Source organism: Agelaius tricolor, unplaced genomic scaffold, assembly GCF_023055355.1.
Source record: "Agelaius tricolor isolate 1412-34295 unplaced genomic scaffold, bAgeTri1.0.p SCAF_74, whole genome shotgun sequence".
NCBI lineage: Eukaryota > Metazoa > Chordata > Aves > Passeriformes > Icteridae > Agelaius > Agelaius tricolor.
The window spans coordinates 247,853-271,846 of record NW_027269334.1 but is presented as its reverse complement, the minus strand read 5'-3'; the positions used below and the strand labels follow the sequence as shown (position 1 = coordinate 271,846).

Genomic DNA, 23,994 nt, shown 5'->3' with positions numbered 1-23,994 from the left:
GCTGCAAGATGTCTGGTGGTACTGACATCCTCTTCAGGCCCTGACGGTGCCAGTCCTTGGTTTTTACTCGGCTTTTAATTGCGTTTTCTTGATTGCCTGCTAGGTCCTGCATAGCTACCCCAATAGTTTTTTTGTCTGGCCAGCTAGATGATTTTTCCAAGGGTGCATGTTTGACCTTTTCTTCCTTTGGCTGGTGTTCTCCTCCTTCCAGCCCTTGCCTGACTCTCCTCTCACCTTCTGTTTTCTCTGTGACTGCCAGTGAAGCCTGGATGTTCTTTGTGTCCCCACCGAAGCTACCTGTGGGCTGCTCCCATTGCAGCTCCTTGTCCTGGCAGGTTGTTCTGGTGGTCAGCAGTGATGGAGGGCTGAGCCGGAGGAAGTGAATAGGATTGGTGAATGCAAGCATTGGAAGGAGCTGTGCAGACTCTCTGCTTTTGGAGTCTGGGGATGTTATCAGGCCTTCCAACGAGGGCCAAGAAGGGTGGTCAGGTGAGGATTTTCCACTCTCTATATCCATGTCGTGATCTGCTGTTTCAGGGCTATTGTCAGAGCAGCCAACCAACATTTCGTTTCCAAGAGCCAAAAAGCTTTTGGTCAGCAAACTGACCCCTGAGTCATCAGAAGTCTCTGTATCATGGGGACCTGAGTCACCAAGATCCCACACTCCACTCACTGGAACAAAGTCATCTCTCTCTGCTAGACTTTCTCCATCAGAAGCAGAGGCCACGGAGTTGGTATCAAATGCAGAGGTGGCAGTCTGGAGAGGACGGCTTGGAGCAGGGTGAATGGCTCCCAGCTTACCATCATCCATCCCACAGCTGAGGGTGAGCCTGGAGTGCAGTTCAGGAGCCAGCAGCTGGTGACCTTCAGGGACTGGAGGTGAAACAAGGTGATTTGCGTGGAGTGCAGGGGCTTGAGCTTGACTGGGCCCTTGGACATGGGAAGGAGGATGAGGAAGCTTGGCATCAGGCTCAGACACCAGAGGTAGGCTTGAGTGGGACACAGGGTACAGAGGTTGTCCCTGCTGGTTCACAGCAAGGACCGTATCATCTTCGGAGGGCCAAGTTAGGGTGCTCAGGACACTGGAAATTCTGGATCCAGGCTCTTTTTGGTATAAACTGCAGTCAGGCTCATCAAATAAAGGCACTTGTGCTTTACAATCCACATCTGCTGCTATTTCTTTTCCTTGTATAATGGCACTTTTTTGGGGAGAGATTTGCTGAATTGTCTCTGGGTGGATCAGGGGAGTGGAAGTCCTTCCTGGTGTTTGGGATACTTCCAGAGGTCCTGCAATACTAGCCATAGACCTCCTATCTCCAGGAAAACCCCCTTGTGGAGGAAGGGAGCTAGTGTACATTACAGAGAAAGAAGATGGGCCACTAAGGTCCTCATGAAAGCTTTCCTCAGAAGTAAGGAGTTCATGAGAAGTCTTGGCCTCCCTTGCATCTGTCCTTACAACAGCAGTTTCTGCTGGTGTTGGGTTCCACTCCTGTGCAGGAGCAGCTTGTTTGGGTGGTTTCCCTGCAGAGTCTGGCAGCTTGTTCAGGCTGGTGCCAGGACAGTGCTCAGAGGTCAGAGAGGCTATTCTGCCACCATCCTGCTCTGGAACAGATGCTGACACAGCTGAGGTGATCTCTGAGGGGGAAGCTGGAATGAAGTCCCAAAGCTCAGCTTTTCCTGTTATACGATGAAGATCTAGGTGATCAGGTGGCTCCAAGTTACTGGTACCAGAGGAAGGGTATGCTGGAACAAGAGCCTCTGGGTTCTCTGCGCTAAAAGGTGTTGTCACCCCTCCACAGAGTGATGCATCTCTTTTATCAAACCTCTGGACAGCTTTTCCATGATCATCACTGTGCTCATTCTCCCTGCCCAGTCGTGTCTTATCATCCCAGTGAGCTTCTCCAATATCCTGACCACCGATGGAAAAGCGGCCAGAGTCCTCCAGGTCTTCTGCTTGGTCAGAAACATGGCACATGTGTGGAGTTTCCCCCCCTGGGTTCTGATTATTTGAGGACAGAGGGCCGACAGCAGGTGGCTGACATCCAGAACCTGCTTCTGTGACATGCGCTTTCAGCAGCACATTCTCACCAGGATGCTGATCCACAGAGACAGGTTCCCTAGGAAGAAGTACTGATCCTGTTTGCTCAGACAAGGAAGCATACTCCAAACCACACACATCCACATTACGCCTGGGAACAGAAGGTATCTCTGACCCAAAAGCTGATGATAAAGCCTCTAGTTTCAGCTCTTCCCCCAGTCTGAGCTCTTCCCTTTGCAGTTGTTCCTGCTCATTTTGTTCCTTGTTTTTCTGATCTTTGAGTTCCAAAGGTTTGCCTTCTTCCAGCAAATTCTGCTCTTTGCACTCTTCCTCCTCCTCTTCTTGTTGAAGTTCAGACACTGCCTCCTTCCAAGCTGGCTCCTTATGCCATGAAGCATTCACTTCCTCTGTCCTTTTAGAAGTACTCTTTCCTTGGAAAGCACTCTTTGTTGAAGGGGCAGGTCTGCCCTCAGTTTTTCTGTGATCATCTTCTAGATGAAAGCATTTGGAATCAGATGAGTTCTTTTTAGGAACCATTCCCTGGTCTTTGACCATCATGGTATTCCCTGTTTCACCAGATGAGTTGTTTCCTTCTGCTTGTAGTGAACTCATTTGGCTGTCACATGTTAAGGTGGAAGTCAGCTGATGGGAAGAGGAAGATTCTGTATTCTTTTCCAAACCCTGGGGTGCTCTTAAGCTTTCCTGAACATCTTCAGAAGTGTAAGGTTTAGCTGTGTCTTCTACTGCTCCCTCTGAGGTAAGCTGCTCATCAGGTGCTGGTGCCAACTTTTTGGTGCTTTGCTCCTGCTCTGCACCAGCATCAACCTCCTGCAAAGAGTCCTTCAAGATATTACCCAGAAAGGGTTCAGCCTTATAATGTCCTTCTGAAACAGTTTTACACACTAAAAAGCACTTAGGTGTGTCCCTCTGAGAGGCAATGACATCAGCCAAAGGGGATTTCGTATCCTGGGCCTGAGGGTCTGAGCCATGAAAAGCCCGTCCTGCTTGGCACTGAGGAAACTCAGTGCTGAGCTTCACAGCCTGCAGGACTGGGCTGCCAGGGGCTGGCTCATCCTGGACTCTGCTGTGAGAGGAAGGGCCCTGGTTGCTTTCCAGGTCAACCAGTTCCAATTGCCTAAGTTTCAGAGAATAATCCAGTCCACCCTCCTCTATAAGCATTTCTCCTTCCAGTTCTGAGAGTCCCTTTTGGGGCTCTGTATCCCTTTGGCCTTGTTCCAGTCCTGCTGGCACTTTCTGCATAGAGTTAGAGGGTCTGCCCAGCATCTCTGCTGCTTTCCCTGGAGCAGCAAGGAAGTCCTTGGGTGTGCTGAGCTCTGGTCCCTTTGCAGAGTTAGATGGGCTGGTGCTCATTTTGGCTGCTATATGAGTGGCATGATACTCTCCTTCCACGGCTGAAGAATCCCAGGCTTCCCCAGTGATCCTGCTGGCTCCTGGGGGAGTGGTACCTCCCTCACTGGTTTCTTCAGACTCCATTAGTGACACATCCTGCTGAAGAAAAATGAATTTTTCTGTTACTACTTCACAATGATACATGGATCTAATTCACTGCTTCTACTGCAGCTGATAAAAACCAAAACACACACCACATACCTAGTGGGTGATAAGAGCTGGGAAACAAACACAAAGACTGAGAATAGGCAAACACCACATGTAAGCTTGAAGATGAGAGTAATACCAAAATAACCCCACTTTTTAGTGGGGTGTCTTTTTAGTTTCACATGCAAATGCAGAAAGTGACTGGTCGAAGAGCAGAGATGCTGAGCTCCATGCAATAGCCACAGGGCAACTTATGGAAAGTGGTGGCCATGGCTGGTTATCTCACACTCAAAAGGGGGTACCAGAAGGCATCCAGAGAACAAGAAAATTTTCAAAAATCTCCATTGATTTTCATGGGGCAAGGTGGACAAATACTACTGGCCTCTTCTAGCCGAGTTTAAAAGTTCTCTCTGATTTTGCCTGTGCTTTGGAGCTGATGGCTCTCTTTGCAGATCTCTGTGTAGGTCTGAAATTCATTGCAAATGATCATAGAAATTAATTAACAAAACATAGGAAATACAAATTAGATTAACAGGTAACTAGTATATGACACAAGACACAAGATATTTGAAAGCTGTAAACCACATGGGTTGAGAGGAGTAGCTCTGGTGTGTGTGGACTAATCTATAGACTAGAGAGAAACTACATCATCATTTAGTCTACTCTTTTAGGGAGGGGAAAAGGAAAAGAAAAAACCCATCTCAGGATTGCTGGACAGTTTCCCAAAGGATATAGTGGAATTTCCCATCAACTATTGAATTTGAAGTTCAGACATGACAAAGCACTAGGGAATGCACATTTGGGGTATGTCTGTGAAAAGGACAGAAAAATACGATTCACCACTTTTACCTCTCTGTCTTCTACCATGACCCACAATCCTTACCTGGAAAAAACCTGAGAAAGAGACAAACTGCTGTGGCTGCCTCTCTTTTCTTCTACGGTGATTTCCTTGTGCTAGAGTGGCTCTGTAGTCACAAGTACCAACCTCTGATCCCACACAGAAAGTAAAAGCAGTAAGGGCATAATTACATCTGAACTAATTGTCCCAGTTAGCTCCACGGCCAGGGCACGCCTGGCCTGAAAGTTGGTTTAGCTTCTGTTTTCCCTTACATCAAGTGAAACAAAACACCTGCTCTGAAGGCAAGGAGTGCATGCTCTGGAATTAGAACTGAAGCATTTTATACACCTTCATCACAGAATTGTATTGTCATCACAGAATGGTTTGGGTTGGAAGGGGCATCAAAGGTCACCCAGATCCAACCCCCGGCATGGGCACCTTCCACTATCCAAGGTCGCTCAAAGCTCCTGAGCAAAACATGGCCTTGAACATTTCCAGGGATGGAGCAGCCACAGCTTCTCTGGGCAACTTGTACCAGTGCCTTCCACCCTCATATTAAAGGATTTCTTCCCAGTATCATATCTAAATCTCTCCTCTTTTGGTTTAAAACATAACCCCCTTGTCCTGTGACTACCCGCCCATGTAAAAAGTAGCTCTCACTATTTCTAAACACCCCTTGGTGTTTAGAAATAGGGACAGCTACTTTTTACATGTAGCTGGAAGGCTGAAATGAGGTCTCCCTGGCGCCTTCCCTTCTCCAGGCTGAACAACCTCAATTCAAAAAAACATTAGGAAAAGAATTGAGTTAGCTAATTGAGTTAACTCATCAGCTAACTACTTCCTGTGTGTTTTTTCTCATGTAATCTTTAATTTTTGTTTATAGTGAAAATACAGTCTTTCTTACAAAACCAGGCCAAAACCAGGGTTTTTCAGAAATTTGGATTGTTCCTCCCAAGCACCGAGTAGTTGTAATAGCTGTGATTTTAACAACCTGTTTGTTTCAAAGAGGTATGTCCATTCAGGGAATTCCTACGGAGTTTCCAGCTGCTGACAGCTGCTACTAAACTACCTGGATACTGCTAAACTGTCTTTTCAAAGGTTCCACATCAGATCCCTCTTGTACTACACTGCTCTTGGCTCTCCTGGCTACCCCACCTGAGTCTACTCAGCTCCAAGCCTAGAAAAGTACTACTTCTCACACCTAATACAGACAGTCTTCGAAAACAGGCTCCCCAAGAGCAGAGAGACTATTTAGGGAGACATAAGCTGCTGGCTAAGGAAGGTTTACTATTACTAAATGTAGGATGGCTCATAAAGATCTGAATAGTAAAGTGCTCAAGCTCAAGCCCACACTTTGTCAGGGGAAGAACTCCTGCTCACTGTGCTGTTTCATAGATATACACAGCCCTGAATTTCCTCTTATTAAGCTCAAAACGCTAGTTTCCATCTCCATGGCTCTGTTGCAAGGGATTTGGACAGGCGAAAGGACAAGTTTAACTCCGCATTTGGAGCAGTTCCATGATGATACTGGGAGGCAGGGTACAGGGAGGTGCACAGCACATCAACACTGGAAGCTGCCAAGTGAGATTTGTCTTATCTTAGTACTGCCAGGTGTCTTGCGCACCTCAGGGAGAGCAAGAGGAGCTTTGAGAAGTGAGGCAGGAGAAGGAGCAGGTAAACTTTCTGCAGAGACACAAGGGGAGGACATGCATTTCACCAGGGAAACTGTTAACTTCCTGGTCAAAGGCTGGGTACACCATAGTAGAAGACACATGTCTGCAATAAAGATTTCATGGAGATGGAAGGGGAAATAATAAAACAAGACTGGCAGCACCTGTAGTCTTCATATGCAGAGCAGCTATGTACAAGAGCCCAGTAATTACCCAGAAGAGAGTGCCTGTGGAGCATAGTCATGTTAAACTCCCAATGCAGGTCTGCTCCATCAGAAGAGGGCCCAGGAGACCCCCAGGAGCTCAGCTACCCATAGCAAACGTTCAATTAGCATTTTCAGCAGAGCCAATAATGTGACAGAGCAGCACACAGGACCTATCTAGCCTCTGCCACTAGGCAGGATATACAAACTCTCAAAGATAATTCACTGTTTCCCCTTTGGGGGCTTACTGATCTTTCACATCTCTCACTGCATCAGATGATCAGCTGGCCATCACTCGTCATATGCTCTGTCTGTGAAACAAGGTAAACCGATGTTCCCTGTTGAGATAAAGACACTCAGGCTCTTCTCTAGAGAGGGCCTAGAAACACCAGACTTCAGCTCCCATGCACTCAGCTTTTAGGTGATTCTGGGAGCACAGAACTCCTCCAAGCTGGAACAGTGAGAGGGAGCAGTTGGCCACATGCCAGCACAAAAACAGAAGGGCAATGCTTGGTCCTGCTGCAGTCACAGGCACAAAATCTGAGAGGAGAATGGTGAAGGAGGTGGCCTGGTGAGCAAGAAAAGGACAGCAGTGAAAGTATAAGGGCACGATCCATCCACAGCTTTCCCAGATTGCAAAAGGCAACGTAAATGTCATACTTCCTTCCACTGTGGGTTAATTCACCTGAACAGAGATGACAAACACTTCTGGTTTTAAATAGAAAGTACCTCACTTTCCCTCCCCCCCTCCTCCAACAAACAAGAAAGGAGCAATAACAAGTACTATCAAGCACAGACAAGCCCTTTGGCTAGCCAGGAACAAGGCTACACACAAGTGGAGCCACAAGATCTTCCTCCTCCAAAAGTGGGGAGAAATTGAGCTTTCTGCCTGCCACCTTGGCCCTCCCCACATGGTGCCAGGTGCCGCCCGGCCGCCCTCGGCCCCACTCCCCATCCTGCCTCCGCTGCCACGGGCCATGGAGCAGCCCACATGCCCAGACTGCTGCGAACATGCTCCCAGCAGAGAAAGTCCTGCCCTGTGACGTGGGGATGGAGCTGCTCCGGCCCAGCTGCAGCCATGAGCTTCTGGCAGTGAGAGGAGAAAGGCGTTCACGACAATGTTTGAGCGGCATGGGTGAGGACACTCTTTTTCTCATTGAAACAAAGGGTTTCCCAAGTAGTCCCCAGGGTTTATCCTTGCTAGTGCAGCCACAACGTGGTGTAGAAATGCCAAAGCTGGCTTTAAGGACTGCAGCTCAGGCAGGAAAGAGTTTTGTGTTTGGCTCTAACACCCACCCAAAAAACAACAAGGCTGCCCTGAGCCTTTTCCTGCTATCTCAGTTTGGTTTAATCATCTTGGTCACACAGTTCAGGTACACTTTACAAGAAGCTGAAAGAGGGGAAATTTAGGTTAGATATTAGGAAGGAATTCTTTCCTGTCAGGGTGGTGAGATTCTGGAACAGGTTGCCCAGAGAGATTGTGGCTGCCCCATCCCTGGCAGTGTTCCAGGACAGGTTGGATGGGACTCTGAGCAACGTGGGATATTGGAAAGAGTCCCTGCCCACAGCAGATGGGTTTGGGACCAGGTGATCTTTAAGGTCACTTCCAACTCCTTATCATTCTATGATTTGAATCAGCACAGAGCCAGCCTTTCTCCTTCAAAATCCAGAGCTCAGTGTGCAGGACAGCACCATCTCTCCCAGGAAGCCACACACTGGACTTCAGTTTGGTGAGACACGCAGGAAACTGAACACAAAGCCTGCCCTGCCACAAGCCTCAATTTTTGTATTTCCTCAGCTAGTCCTGCCATGCTTAGGCTGGCTTCCTCAGCTGCATGTCCATGTGAGAGATTCCCACTGCACATATTCCCCTGCAAAGAAACAGTCACCAATCTTCACACACCAGCCTGGGCTGCTCTATCACTGTACAACCCATCAAGGGAGGTGAAGGAGGGGGGTCAAAACTCTTGAGCTCAGGAAGAGATAACACAGGGTGCTAGAGATAAGAAGGAAGGAGGGAAAAAATGTCATGTGGAGTCAGCTTGAGGGCATAGAGAGTAGAAGGAGCTTGCTGAAGGAAAAGACTTAAAAGGAAAGTAAGATGATCTAAAATAGCAAAATAATGTAGAGTCTACTGCTGTGCTACACAGTGCTGGTAATGTTCTGGGAACCAGGAGTTGCCTCAGGTGTCTTAGGCAGGGGAGAACAAAACACAGCTGCCAAAAGCACCTGATCTCCTGGAAAATGCATCTGAGCTGCTACTGAAGCTTGAGAAACACAGGTGAGACCTCCCAGTCACACCAGTGCAGGGAGTTTCAACACACCCAGCCGCAGCTTTCACTCGTCATAGGCACACTCAAGATACACTGAGCCTATTAATTATCTAATGACTCACTAACTGAGGGGGAAAAAAAAGGATACTTTTCCATACTTTTCTTACATTGGTTGCTATTTAAGTAAATTAAAATACTTAATGCTAACAAAAAAAAAAGTGTCAGAGAAACATAATTTTGGGTTGAACACAATTTCATCTATTTCATCTTGGAAATTGCTACTGAACATTTGGCAAACAGCAAGTGAAGAATGTGGCTTGGATTGTACATTGCACTTCCCAGAGATGCAATAAAAGTGATTCATTCTTAAGGTAAAATGGGGTCACCTGTAAAGCAAAAAACCCAGTTCACTCTAAGCAGAGGTTAAGTTTATATTCATAAAAGTAATGGGTAAGCCTCGATATTCTGCAGTTTTCTAATATGAGAGTAAACAAGAATAGTGTGTGATTCTCACTACTAGAGCTCAGTAGAAAGATAATTGACACTACTTGGTGAACAGCAGAATTCCCACAGTGGAAGTAATGTATTGAGTCACTGCAAGTTGCTCTGTTCAGGTCTCTCCACAAACTCTGGGGATGGAGACACAAGTGATAGAAACATCTGGAGCATAAAAGGAGGCAAGAATTCCCAAATTACTTTCCCCATGACATTTTATGCAGAGGTGGCTGCTAGCAGCATGCTGTACACATTCCTAAATGGCATGTCTGCCCTGAACCCCAAGAGTTCTCAGTTCCTCTTTGAGCAAGATGATTCAAGACTTTCATGGGACAGATTCTCCAGTTAGAGGCAGAAATCTCAGAGTCTCTTACTACACTATGGATGTGTGAGCCAGAATCCCACACTGTTGTTTTTGAGTCTCAGATTAAAGAAGGCTCATATTTGCAGCAAACCATTCTGACAGATGCAAATGCCCTTAAGACATCAAAGGACCTGGAAACACACTTGAAAGCTTGGCCTTGCCCAGTCTTCACACTGGAGCCATTTGTGTAACCTGTACCTGTTCTGAGCACAGTTAAGCTACAGGCAGATAAGAATGAACAATATTGAGCAAAGTGAACTGGGACAAACTGTCCTGCCCTGCAGAGAGGCCCTTCAAAGTTATCCTGTCTGATGCAAACAGGTGATATAACCTCTTTCACAGCCAGATCAAGTTCCATCTGGAAAATTGTCAAATTTCTGGTAGCTGTCAGAGTCCCACAGAAAATAAAGCTGGAACATTTTAGTAGTGTGGGATGACTGACAAGCTAAACATTGATATATACCCAGCCATAAATATACTGGCAAAATCCTGCTTTTGTATCAATAGGTAAAGCACATCCTATGCAACTAAAAAAAATGCTAAAATACCCATAAAACTGCACTTTCCATGGAAGTGATAGTACACTATCATCAGCCATAACAACAGCAGAAAACTGTCATTTTCTGGCTTCAATACTGTACCATCAATTGGAGAGAAAAATAAAAAATTGTTGGATTCAGAGTCCCATGAGATAACAACCACAACAACAAAACCACACATTTATCCTTGTGTTGTGCCCTCAGAATGCATGTTTTCAGCCTTAACTCCCCATATCAGTTTTAATTACCTTATGACTCCAGCAATGAGATTTATTTTAAAAAGTTATGAGATTTGTATCACGATCAAATCACAAAAATACTTGGCAATACTGTAGCATTGATGGAGTTTTGTACTGAAAACTGTAGCTAAAGAAAGAAAAAAACATCCATCCAAAAGAGATGTAGGGATGTATGTGGGAAAAACAGGTTTTGGTACAACCCTCCTCTAACCCAGCTTCTCAGGGAACAAACCATTTTTTTCTTGGAAATTTAACAGGTGTCTTTAGATTGAAGAAGCTACCACAAGACAAGTTTGGTATTGGAAGCAAAAAGTATTAAATATAAATAAAATGTTATAAGAAATGTAAACGTGGGAAAGCAACAGCGGGGACCCCTCTCCCTCGTGGTAAAATAGCTTCACACACCCAAAGCCACAGGAATTGTGTGGGTGCTGAATAGGAAGGTACTAATGCAAACACATGGAAAACTCGTTGTTCCTCACGGTCTAAGACTTGTGTGGCCAACTGTGCCAGTTGGCCATACAAATCTTTATTGTGCACATCACAACATTTTCTGTTTCTCATACAGTCCCACTTCCTAGAATCATATGATTAGGTGAGGGTTTTGGCTTACAATTAAGAAAAAAATGGATGTATAGCCTTTAATGGGTATGGAAAAGGCCAGAAAAATTAAGTATGACTCAACAATTAAATCTCACTGTCTGGGTTCATCTTAATTTCTTAATCCTAAACCTTAATTTGTAACTAAGGACTCCCCATTCCCTCTCTGCCTGATCTCTATTTTTCAAAGGTTGGGACTCATAACAATGTAGCCTATTTAGGCCTGATGCAGTGAGTTACACGAGCTAACAGAAACTAAAAAAAGGGCAGTGAAATACACTGTGATATAACTGGGTTAACAAAGATGAATAATCAAATTTGTCAGGCCCAATTTAGGTATTTGCAGATATCCTGCAAAGTTCATTTGTTTATACTCCATTCCTTAAAAAAAAATGAAAAAAAGGAAGAGTTTCTTCAATTCCTTCTGCTGCTGACTGTACAAACTATCCAACACCACTTGGATCTTAATAAATCTCCATTAAGACCTGACATGGAACCCTGAAAATCCAGAACACCTGAAATCCAGAACAGACCAATTTACTACGCATCCAAGTTTCTACCAACATCTCCCTCGTGCCAGTGCACACATGACCATGTATGAGCCATCCCAGGGAGCTGTCGAGCCAAAAAAAACAACAACCCTGGAGCAGAGTGATGTGAGCAGCCATAAAGGTATGACACAGGAGAAAAGATAAGTAGTAAAGGTAAATTTTATCAGCTCCCTGCAGTAGTTATATATGGAATCAGAGAGTGGTTTGGGTAGGAAGAGTCTTTAAAGCCCATCTCATTCCCACCCTCTGCCATGGGCAGGGACACCGTCCCCCTTCCAGCCCCATCCAACCTGGCCTGAAACACTGCCAGGGATGGGGCAGCCACAGCTTCTCTGGGCAGTCTGTGCCAGGGCATAACCACCCTCACAGGGAAGAATTTCTTCCTAATACCCCAAGTAAACCTACTGCCAGTTAGAAGCCATCCCACCTTGTCCTGTCACTCCAGGCCCTTATCAAGAATCTCTCTCCATCTCTCCTATAGGCTCCCTTCAGGCACTGGAAGGCCACAATGAGGTCACCCCAAAGCCTTCTCTTCTCCAGGCTGAACAATCCCAACTCCCTCAGCATGTCTTCATAGCAGAAGTCCTCCATCCAGCAGGCCCATGTCCTCCATGTGCTGGGACCCCAAAGCAGCTGTACAAGCTGCACAAGAGGACAAGAACACAGGACTGGGCAGCAAAGCAGAAGGAGGAAAGCAGAAACCTGGACTTAGCCCTATGTTCTGGTTAAACCACACCCAGGATCCACAGACCAGTCCCTGCCACTCCAGCGTAGGTGTCTCTCCGTGTGTGACTGCCAAGCACTCCACACACAGAGCCAGGTGCTCCCTTGGCAGCCTACACACACCAGCAGCAGCAGAGCAGGGGGGTTTTACACACTCAGTCCTGGCCCTCTGCTAGGAATATGTCTGCTGCCCTCCCAGGTGAGAGGCAGGCACCAGGGGAAGCAGGATATTCTAATTGGATCCACAACCATTTCCAAATGAGTGCTTGTTTTTATGGTTGTATGTTTCCTTGTCTCCTTATTGCCACTGACTGTGCCACTCCGGTGAACCCACAGCCAGCCTTCTTCCCATAGGAAAGGGCTGGCTCTGAGGGGATGTTGCATGGAAAAGAAGTGAATTAGGAGACAGCCCTTGTGACCAATTCTGAAAATAAGTAACAACATGTAGGAGATCCTCAGAAAAAGCCCTGGAAATCTCAAATCACCTGCAAAGTTTAGCAGGAAAATAATCGGAAGGGAAGGGAAAGACACTCTTGTGACCTTGTCTTTCAGATCAGGCTGTGAAAAGTTGTATAAATCAGGGGTTTAAATGCTGTTATTGATATACATCAGTCTTAGAAAATACTTTTTATATGCAGCTTTACCAATTAGTACTACCTTATTTCAAGGTTTATGGTAGTAATTATAGCCCATAGATGTTGTAGTTAAGATTTAGCATTAGTTCCTAATACCGTCATTAACACAGCATATTATAAAAATTAAAAAAAAAAAAGAAAAAGGTAGAGCAGTACACCTCCAAGTGTGGATTAATTTAAAGCATTAATTTTAATTTTATACCAGCTCAGAAATATTACTAACATTTCTTTGATGCATTAATTAAAATATTTTTCCCATTTTGATAATTAAACAAGTTTCAATGCATAAGGAAAACTAGAGATAATTTTATCCTTCCTCCCCTCTATTTTCATTTTTCTGCATATGAATGAGGGGGCACAGCCCCTTTCCCACCACCACCCTTCCAGATTATCTAACACTGCACTCCTTGCTGGCATCATGATCTTCAGATATTAGCTGAGCAATCAGGATCCTAAGATTACCCTTTGGGAGTCTTTGAAGACATCAACTCTCTCTCTTCTTGACTGGCCTACGGCTTCCTTTTGCTCAGCCCTGTGGCATGTAACACCACTTCTCTTTCCCCTCCCAGGTCCCACCTTATCAGATGGCAATGCTTAGGAGTAAAATAAGGTCTGTGTGCCTCAAATTCACCCCAAGCTCCTGAATTCAGTGTGGCAATGAGAAATCAGAGGATGAGGCAACTTAACAGTGGCCTGTGAATAACTGTAAAGTCGAGCCGATAAAATTTCCTTCACCTTTTCTATGACATGGTGACAAAACGAGAGCTCTGTCTGAGAAATGCCAAGTCCTCTCGTCCCCCGGCCTATACAGGCATGCATGGCATATTCTAATTGGACTGGTGCATACCTTCCCGTCCATGAGAGACTTCCCCCGGGAAACTATAAGCACCAGGCAAATGAAATCAGAGACTTGGCTCCTTCGCCTTCCCATTACCTGCAACATGCTTTGATCAGCAGGGCATAAATAAACACATAAATGTCCCATCTCTGCCAAGGTCAATGAGATGCAGCAGAGTTCCTTCAGTCACCTAAAGGAGTTCATTGGACCTGGGATGGGGCAAAATGGTTTGCTCTGCTTAAAAAAAAATAATCACTGGACGTAACAGCAAAGAATATGATGTGGTGTGACCACTGTGGTTTGGGAAAGCTAAGAGCAATAGAAAGCCTGAAGGGGGAAGAGGGTGGGATTGTCAGCAGATCATGCCCAAGAAAGAGCGAAGAGCCAGAGCTCTCCTTCTTGGAGTCCTCTCCCCAAACACGTTCCTGTACAGAAAATTTGGTCTAACCTCTGCCAGACTGATGCACCTGAGGAACCCAGCTTTCAGCACAAATCTTTGCGGCCCATTACTGAAGCAAGCACCTCACCTCTTCCACTTGTGCCAGTGAAGGTGCAGTTACAGTATCCCCACAGCAGGACAAGCAGCATTGCTGGTTTTGATGCAAACATGGGGAATACCTGAACATTCCAAACTTTTGGCTATTCCTGCACTTGTCCTAACAGAAGGTGGCAAAGATGCACACTGCTGTTTTAAGTCTTGCCTCTCCTCACGGCTAGGGCTTATGAGCAGTTAAACATGGGTGCAGTCACTAGAAATTTCAAGCCAGTGGGGCCCATAAAGGATAGCTGTTATCACCAGTAACATAATCCAGGCTGAAAGGGGAACACACATTAGGATACCAGGGGCTCTCCTTCCTACAGTGCCCCACTGCAGTCATTCAATAAGAGTCTCTACAGAAGACTTGGATTGTAACTGGTTTTGGCATATTTTTAGGGCAACCAAGAATGGCCCCATCCAGCAGAATTTCCAATTCTGTATTCTAGCTCTTTGCAGCAGTTTCTGCCTGTCTGAGGGTCATCTGTGCAGTTGGGGTAATTGTAAACCCTCCTGCCTCCCAGCCATACTCTGAGGATTAGGCAGGGAGTGGCTGCTCAGTGTACTGAATATGCAAAGGCCTGTTATAAACCCCATATCTGATTGCAACCATAAGCAAAGTCTTATTTAAGCAATCCTTTCCCCAACAAGAATACATCAGCTGCTCACTCTGTTCTTTCTTTCCATGTCTTTTTTGCCTCCAAGTTCTTCCAGATAACAAAACACATTACTAAGATATTTTCCTTTTGTGATGCAAAGTTGTTTACTACAAATAATAAAGATTTTTCCCACCATGTAGTGTACATACTTAGTTGTTTTGGCTCATTATGTATTGCACTTGTACTGGAGGAGTCTCACTGCCCAGTCAATGAAATCCCCACTCCCATAATCTCACACATGTCAGATATTCACATTCTAATAGACATATCTAATAGATATGTCTATTAGATAGACCCCTTCTCCACTTCCATCAATTTTATGAACTTAGGACAGAGAGCATTAGTTATTTCTTGCTCCCATTAAACACAAAACTGTATTTCTCTACCAAACCATAGTTTAAAACCAAGCTGGTGTTTTTGCATGTGCTTTGCCTGACACTTCTGTATTTGTCTCCCACATCAGTTAATACCTTTTTTTCACCTTTCAGTGCACTTTGTTCACTCTTTTTATCAACACAACAAAACCTTTTACAATGCCACCTTTTAAATTAAGCTTTCAAAGGCGACATTCTAGTAAAATGCAGTTATGGTACATTTCAGGGCAGATTTGCTTCCATACTGCCTTGCTGAACATGAGATTTCTGATCATGCCACTTAGCACTGCATACACAATGCAGCACATCTCACCTTTTCTTGTTCTGGTCTCTTCTAAAGTCATCTGCTATGACTATCAGAGTCAGAATCAATTCATCTTTCCCCTTTTATACTCAGATGCTTATTTTCATGTCTGATATCACTGTTATCACCCACTCAGCAACTAGATAGGCAAAAATGACACTGGTAGAGAACAAAGGAAGAAGTGTCTGTCGTTCATCTGGATAACACCCACTGGGCAATTCAGCTGTCATGATTCTTCTAGATGCAGAGACACAATTTTTAGCTGCTTTTCACAGCCCTGACCCTGTCTTGTGACAGAATGACATAACTTGCATGCCTGGCCTTGCTCTTCCAGGATAAAGCACATTTCATTGCTCCAGCATACCTCCAAATTGCTCATCTTCCTCTCTCTGCCCTCTCCGAAATGAAACGGCTCAGTTTATTCATTATGCAGGGGCAGAAGACAAGGTGAACGGCAGGAGTGATGCGAGAGGATGACTGCCTTCCCAGATGGCACCAAAACAAGCAGTGTTCACCCTGTGCCTACAGGAACACACCCTACAGCCTCCCTTTCAGCCTTCCCCGCATGCCCTGATAGAATATTCCCTCTTCCCAGCTGTGCTCAGGGATGAGAAGAGAGTGACATACAGTCATGTAATCCCTATACACATCACCAGTTGCTATTAAGAAATTACTGTGTGACTTGGAGGGGTAAACCCATCTCCCTCAATCATTTGCACATTTCAGAAAGCATGCCACAACCTGTAATTTGTTGTAAAAATATGGGATGGTCCCACTTCCCTTTGCCTGTCTCCCCACAGCATCCTCTCTCTGCCCCACGGTTTGTCACAGCACAGAGTCACAACCAGGTTGTGTACTGTACTGCAGCCTTGCCAGTGCTCCCCGCCTTGCCCATCCTGAAATTCTCCTTACCTGTACCTGGGACGTGCCTTTCCAGGAGAAAACACCTTACCTCAGAGTTGGACTTCAGTGATCCTTGTGGGTGCCTTCCAACTCAGGATATTGTACAGTCTTGTGGGGAGGAGTAGAGAAAGGAAAGAAAAGTGCAGCATTCTCAAAGCACTCTAAGATCTACCAACTTTATTGTAGCCAGACTCAAGCCTGAAATATCTTCATGTGCAAAGTAAGTCACAGAAAAAGAGAACAAACAATGAGAAGAGTTACTTGAGCCATGAGCCATACCAACCATCAGGACTGAATCCTCACTGTTCTAAATACTGTGCACTATTCCCGTCCTGAAGAGCTGGCAGCATACTCAGAACACCCTTTCTCCCCTAAATCCAGCAACAGAATGGAAATAGACACACTGCACCTTCACAACTTCACCAGCAGCCTGGCAGCCCTCACCTGTAAAACCAGACTGTGATCTTGGAGCACCTCAGAAAGAAGACTGACTCAAATGTTGCAGATGGATTACATTTCAGTCTAGAGTTACCCTTGGATGCCTGCACTATGGAATACCTACAGCAAAACTTCTGCATCTAAACTCAGGCTTAATCCAAGGATTTAGCCTGGAGCCCAGACCCACTAAAGACATCTGATGCTACAGCATCAGAGCTTTGCTATAGGCACTGGTATGGTATCTTTTTCCTGTGAAAGCTATAATCTTCCCATCTACTCTTTCCAAGTTTCCATGAGCCCCTCATATCAGACAGCAATCTGTAGTGAAGATTTAAGGGCCCAAGTAAGATTTAAGCTAATCAAACAATCTTTGTAGGCATTTTAGATCATTACACCTGTAAAGGTGAGTGTAAAGCACACATACCATATAGCTTACACATCCTGATTTTTTGCAGCTGCCCAGCAAGATCACAGGCAAAGCATCTTCTTCTAGTCCTCCCAGCAGTGGCCTTTGTGTTAGCTTAAGACTGCTTTGTGCACCTATTTCTTTTATCCAGTGAATATGAAAGTGTAGCCATGGCAGCCACTTTGTGGCAGATGTGAACAGGGATCATGTCCAACTAGTTACAAGTCTCCTTGTAACCCACACTCTGTCCCCTGATTATCCCTGGGCTTCTGCAACCTGAACAAATCATGCCCTAACATGACCAGGATCCTAATCCCCTCCCCTGCCTCCAGAGGAGTGTATTTTGGATTCATAAACTCTACTGCTGGATTTGGTGATGAAGCAGGAGTTTTCCCTCCCCTCACCTCCTCCAGTCACACCCTATGCAAGGCTGGGTCTGCTCACCAGTGCACAGCTCTGCTCTGCCCATGGAAGGGATCACCCAGCTAGTGGATCCCACTGGTGGAGATATGGGAATTTCTGTATATGATCAGCATTAGGAACCCCAGTGCTTAATGACTCTGAGCACCAGCAAGGCCATGCACAGTCAATCTCACACACTGAGCCCCTGCCTGCAGCTGGGTGTTCAATCTGAGATCACAAAAAGGTGGTTTGGAGTCCAAATGTCACACACTTCTCTGTGACACTGCAAAAAGGATATGTTTTCAGGAAGGGAATTTATGGCCATCTCTGCTTTAATGCAGTATTCTCCCAGCAGCAGGTTCCTGTGCTTCCTCCCATCTCGGTTCCCTCCTTGTGTGCTATCCAATTACAGTTTCTTCAGCCACTCCTCCTCAACCTCTCCTAGCATCAGAACACCCTCTATTTTGTATACATTTATATATGTGTGTCTGTTTATCTATGTACATTTGTACACATGTCATGGTAATCACCTCCCCTCTTCTAAATTTTTCCCACTATCAAAACCAATAGCCCTCTCCCTGACCTTGCACTGAACTTGTACTAATTAATGAGAATTTCTTCTTCTGACTTCACCTTGCTTTTAATCCAACCCCCCCAACATGAGGTCAAAACAAGTCCCCACCACAGGCTCTGTTCCTCATCTGCAGTGTTCTGCACAGGACTTGAAGGAATGGTGTCTAAAATAATAGATGGGGAATGGATTTTGTCTCAGTAAACCAATTCTACTCAAAGGGCAAGAAAGCTGGAGTCACTTGTTAATGGAAAAGACAAGATTAATGAAGCTTTCCCAAAAGGGCACCCCACATTGCTCAGCACTGAGAACTCACATCTAGAATGCATGAATGCATTAACTTAGAACTTTTCTGCACCACTGAACCCTTCATAGGAAGCAGTGTGTCACAGCCAAGGCTCAGACCTTCTTCTTACACTAAATGCTCTTTCCCACACAACAAATTTCAACACACACTTCTTGACCAAAGACATAAAAGCAGCTGACCTAAACCCAGTCCTGGGTAAACCCAGTTCTCCCAAGCCACACAACAGAGTTAATCCGCATTACTGAGTAAATCAGGGCAGCTGCTCTCATACATCAGCTGCAGAGGGAAGGCAAAAAGATACACTGCCTTCTATGAAGATTTAAAGGTAAGGCATGCTTGTGACAACTCCTAGTTTCACGAACTCTTCACCTTGCCAAAAGGAGTTCTATCCTCTGTCCTTTCTCTCCTGGTGGTAGAGGTGCATGTATGGTCCCACAACAAACCGCACCAAAGAACCAGTAGAGATGACAACAGGAAGGCACGACGGCTTCTTTCAACAGCACTGCCAGCTGAGAGGATTTGTGCAACCACAGCCTGTTTATCCAAGCACAGAAATGTAGGAACTAAATGTGTGATTCCCTCTGGCATCTAATTCTGCTGTTGGAAGAGGTGGTCCCTCACCACATTTCTCATGTGCAGTGTCACGCTACACTTCTTCAGCAATCTCTCTGGCCACAAGGCAGGCTAATCCAACTTCTATACTTTTTTTCTTTAGGGAGGGAGGTTAATATTCAGTTGGAGCAGTGACTGGACTGATCACTTGGTCACCAGAGCTGATCCCAGGGAAGCGGCAGGAGCCTGCAGTCAGGACTGGATGAGAACTGGATCGTTCCTTCAGCAGCATCCTGTTGTGCTGGGCTGCTCATCATGTGAAGCCCAGCTCCAAGCAACAGAGTTATTCAATCACAGTTCCCAGGAAGCCCTGCCTGCACAGAGACACCAGGCCAGGCACCCTCCATCACTGCTCTAAACCATGCTGATCACCCAGACTCCAGCTCCACAGCTGCCTCTTCCCAGAAGGAAGAGTTCAGCACAGCTAACAGCCATGGCCTTGCAGTACAACAGACCATCTTTTAGCTGGAATGTGTCATCCTGGCAGCAACAGGCTTTCATGTCAACCTGACATGAAAACTTGTAGCAAGACTTTGTGGTTAGGAGCCAGGCCAGACAGATGGAGATAAGAAATTAGCGAGGGTAATCAGCCATTGGAATAATTTATCCAGGAAACCACTGCAGCCTATCACCTGATATCTTGAAATGAAGACTGGGTACTTTTCTAGTAGAATTTTTGATTCGATGCAGTGATAACCAGCTGGGAATGTAAATACCTGCCAGGGGTCAGGTGAAGGTATCTGTCTTCAACTGGCTGATACTCTGAACATCAACTGTGTGATTACCTCAGGAAAGAGGGAAATATACTCTCTGTAGAGCCCAACTGTCAAAACAATAGAGCACAACTGCATTTGCACTGAAGTCACTTCTGAGTACTTCAGTAAAAGATTCAACAGGAGCTCAGTGAGAGGCTGCAAAGCAGCAAGGAATTGCAAAACTTCCCAGGCATGACTACTGAAATAAACTAGCTGTGGATAATTTAGCCAAACAGTAACTAAGCAAACAACATCAACTGGAAAGATACCAGATGAAAGAAAGCAAAGTAAATAATTAGAATCAAACATCCTTGGAAAAAAAAGTGATTCCAATTAAGAATTGGAAATCCCTTGTGGGCTGTTCCTTAAATTTTGCCTGGGATAACTATGGAGAGTGAATGTAATATGAATACAAACTAATTAAATAAAACACCCCATTTTAAACAGGACTCTAAAGCAGATTACATTAAAAAGGAAAAAAAAAAGGAAATAAAAAATCATCAAAAAGCTATAGCATAATTTGGCTCTTTCCTAGTAGAAAGCACATGAAATAAGTGTACCATAAGAAATGATAAGATTCAGCAGACCAAGCACAAGAACATCCATCTAAAGTTAACAGAATGAAAAAAAAAAAAAAAGCCTGAAGAACAGACTTACCATCTAAAATCTACCAGGATGCACAAGAAGTTCCCAGAGGAAGTATTTGTGTCCCACTATTTCAGAGAGCACGAGCATCAACCTCAAGCCCAGTCACCTGCTGTCACAAGCAACTGGACCGTGTAATCCCACTGAGATTTACCCAGACCACGAGGCTGCTGTACAGGCAGGACAGGACAAATGCCACCCTCAACCACCAACCGGCAAAACAAGGTTCTACACAGAAGCCAGCTGAGCTCTTCCCAACATGAACAAAAACTAAGAAGAACTCAGATTTCTTACAACTTCAAGTCTGATTATGGATGCCTCCTCCTCACCCAATTCAGGTACAGTTCTGAAATCTGGGTCACCCACACATTATTCCTCCAAACCAAGCCACCTCCCTCCAGTGCAACCCTTTAAGCCCTTATCCAAGCCATCTCAAAGTCATTTAGGTTATGAGAAACTCCAAAACACCAAGGAATCAGGTCACAAAACTTCCAACAACACATTACACATGGGGCTAGGTCCAGGAGGAACAGGCACTCAGCTCCAGGAGAAGCCAACACGGGCATCAATATCCAGCAGCGCTCTGGCAAAGTCTGCAGCAAGTCAACACCGATGAGCTGAGCTCAGATCTCTGACCCCATAACTCCTACCAGGTTTGACGCAGTCTTAGCCAATATCTGGGAATAAACGAAGCATCAAGCAACGATAAACATGGGTGCTGGGAGGATGATGGGCCAGGTGAGAGCCGTGGGACCTCCGAATCCCTCCCCCGGCAGGTTGGTTGGGGCGCTGGGGTTGCCATCGGAGCTGCTGCGGTGGCCGGGGCTGCAGGAAGGAGGCAGGAAGCAAGCAGCAGGCAAAGATCTCGCCTTTCGTTCCTCTGCCTTCCCTCCGTGACAGGCCATAAGAGTCACGAGGCAAGGAGGAAAACAAGGAGGTGTCCAGAGTTCAAGCACAGCACCCCCGCGACTCCCGGGCCGCAGCTCCGGGCGGAAGCTGAAAACCCGGCGAACACCGTGGGATCTCGCTCCTGCGTGGGAGGCACCATTTCTGCGGGAAGAGGCTCCTGCTGCTGCTTGGCAGCCGAGCCTGGGATCGGGCCTGCGCTCCGGGCCCTCCCTGCTGCCAGCAGCGGGCGGGGGAACGGGGGGCGGCGGGCGGGACGGGCGTTGCCGTCGGGGCGCAGAGCCCCCGCCAAGCACGCGGCCCTGGGCTGGGCGAGTCGGAGCCTCCTTCGCCGTCCCCTCGGGGAGCTCCCGCGGCGCCCAGGACGCCGAGGGGCTCCGCGCCCCGATGGCGCCCGCACCGCGCACCCGCACCGGGCCCGCCGCGGGAGGAGCGACGCTCGCCTTCCCCGGAGATCCCTCCTCCCGTCTCCCTCGGGTCCTAAAATGGTGGGTCGGCCGACCTCCCTCCCCTTCCTTCTCCCCCTGCTCCCGTCCCGTCCCCCCACCCGCCCCGCGCTCCCGGAGCCCGCCTGTCGCCCCCGCCCCAGTCCCGCGGGGCAGCCGCCCTTCCGTCCGTCCTGGCCCAGGCTCCGCAGGGATCCGGCGCCAGGCCCGCGCCTCTCCCGGGAATGCGGCAGCGGCGATCCCGGGAACACGCCAACGCCGCCCCCGGCGGCCGCCCTTACCTGCGCTGGGCTCACATCGTGGGGCCGGGGCCAGCGGCGACCGCCCTCGGCCCCCCTCGGCCGCCGCCTCGCCGCCGCCCTGCGCGGGGCCGCAGGTATGTCATGAGTGCCGAGCGCGGCTCCAGGTGAGCCGGGCACACCTACAGGAAGGCAGGCGGGCCGCCCTGATTGGCGTGCGGGACCGGCGGCCGCGCTCCGACGGCACCGCGGCGGGGCAGGGCAGGGCAGGGCGGCTGAGGGGCTGCGGCGGACACGGCGGCTCTGGCCCCGCTCCTGGCTCCGGCCGGCCACAGGCCCTGACACGTCCGAGCGGAAGGTATTTTCCTTTTTTTTTTTTTTTTTTTTTCTTTCTTTTAATTCAGTAGTGAGTATATGGGTGCAGGTCCTAGAGGGAAAGCCATACGACGAGCGGCTGAAGTCGCTCGGCTTGTTCAGCCTGGAGGAGACTGAGGTCAGAGCTCACAGCAATTCTGCAGCTTCCTCGCAAGTAGGAGGGGCTGGCCCTCAACTCTGCTCTGACCAGCGACAGGACTCAGGGAACGGCTGGAGCTGTGTCAGGGGAGGGTTAGGGTGGATTTTGGGAAATGTTCTTCACCCAGAAGGTGGTTGGGAACTGAACATGCTCCCTCAGGTAGTGGTCACAGAACCCAGCCTGACAGAGCTCCAGGAGCGTTTGGACAACGCTCTTGGGCACAGGGTGGGATTGCTGCGGTGTCCTGTGCAGGGCCAGGAGTTGGGCTGGATGATCCTTGTGGGTCCTTTGCAGTTCCAGACCTTCTGGGATTCTGCAATAACTCTGTCCCTCTCAGGTTTGGACACAGCACTTGTTTGCTTTGCCTCTGGAGTGCAGCTGATCCACCAGCCCAGCCTAAGACTCGGAGATGCTTTCTAATTTTTAAACTTCCTTCATTATCTGAGTCTCTTGTTTTCCCACTTCTTAACTTCACATGTGTGAGCCCTTTGTGTTTCCTCCCAGCAGGCAGCTGAGGGTTCAAGGAAAAATTTTGGGTTGTCCTAGGCTTTATTAGGATTACACAATCCCAGGCAGGATCACATCCAAGATCATAAAATAAATGAAAATTAATGAAACACCTGAATTCAGAAGAAATTGACCAGGCCATGGGTAGAAAAAGTCTGTAGGCTGCATTAAGAAGCTGAGTCCACAGCTACAATTCCTGGGCTTTATGTCTCTTGTAGGTACAGAGGTGCTTAAAGGGATACAGGATTTATGTGAGGGTACACTTTGCCATGGTGTATTATATAGGTCTTTGCTTACCAAAATCACAAAATGTGCAAAGAATTATCTTAGACAGGTGGCTGAGGAAGGCATTACCTATATTATATATTTTGTCTCTTAAGTTGATATCCAGAGTTGTCTCTTTGCTAAGTCTGCTTTTTTTCTCCTGATCATTTCCTGAGGCTTACAGGTGTGTTTCCTTCAGGATGTGCTCTGAAGATTTCAGCAAAGGAGAAAGAGGGAGCTTGCTCAACCACCAGAGCAACCCTGCAGCCCACACCTAGGCAGTCCTGAACCCTCCCTTGCCTGCAAGACCCATGTGGAGTCTCCCAGGCAGGAAAACTCCACTCAGAAGTGGAAGCACACTGAGAATTCTCCCCAGCCAGCCACAGAATCATCCTCGTGCCTGCTGCTGCCTTCTGATTCAATTACTCCTTTCATTCGTTTGTGTGGGTGCCTTTTTTCAGCAGAGTGGATCAGCTCCTGCAGCTGAGATTCCCATTCCACATCACTGCATTTAAAGTCAGATGCAAGGAAAGGGATGCTTCAAGTTTCCAGGAGCTGACTCTGGATCATGTCTCTCTTAGTTTCTTGTCAGACTTTTGGGAGATTATATAAATAGCTTGTCACTATAGGACACGAAACAACAT

The 23,994-nt window shown here is 46.9% G+C and overlaps 1 protein-coding gene across 9 annotated transcripts in view; it reads right to left on the bottom strand.

Annotated features, from left to right (window-relative positions):
- Nucleotides 1-22,237, bottom strand: part of ARHGEF5 (Rho guanine nucleotide exchange factor 5) — a 33,304-nt gene extending 11,067 nt beyond the window's left edge. Inside the window, exons 1-3 of one of the 9 annotated variants that reach the window (XM_071418064.1) lie at nt 22,108-22,223; nt 3,978-4,061; nt 1-3,544 (exon numbers count right to left, since the gene is read on the bottom strand). In XM_071418064.1, coding sequence (XP_071274165.1) covers nt 1-3,532 — 3,532 coding nt within the window. In that variant the 5' untranslated portion in view covers nt 3,533-3,544; nt 3,978-4,061; nt 22,108-22,223. The other 8 variants (XM_071418063.1, XM_071418066.1, XM_071418065.1 and 5 more) reach the window with 8 other exon arrangements.
- Nucleotides 22,238-23,994: the final 1,757 nt, after the last annotated feature.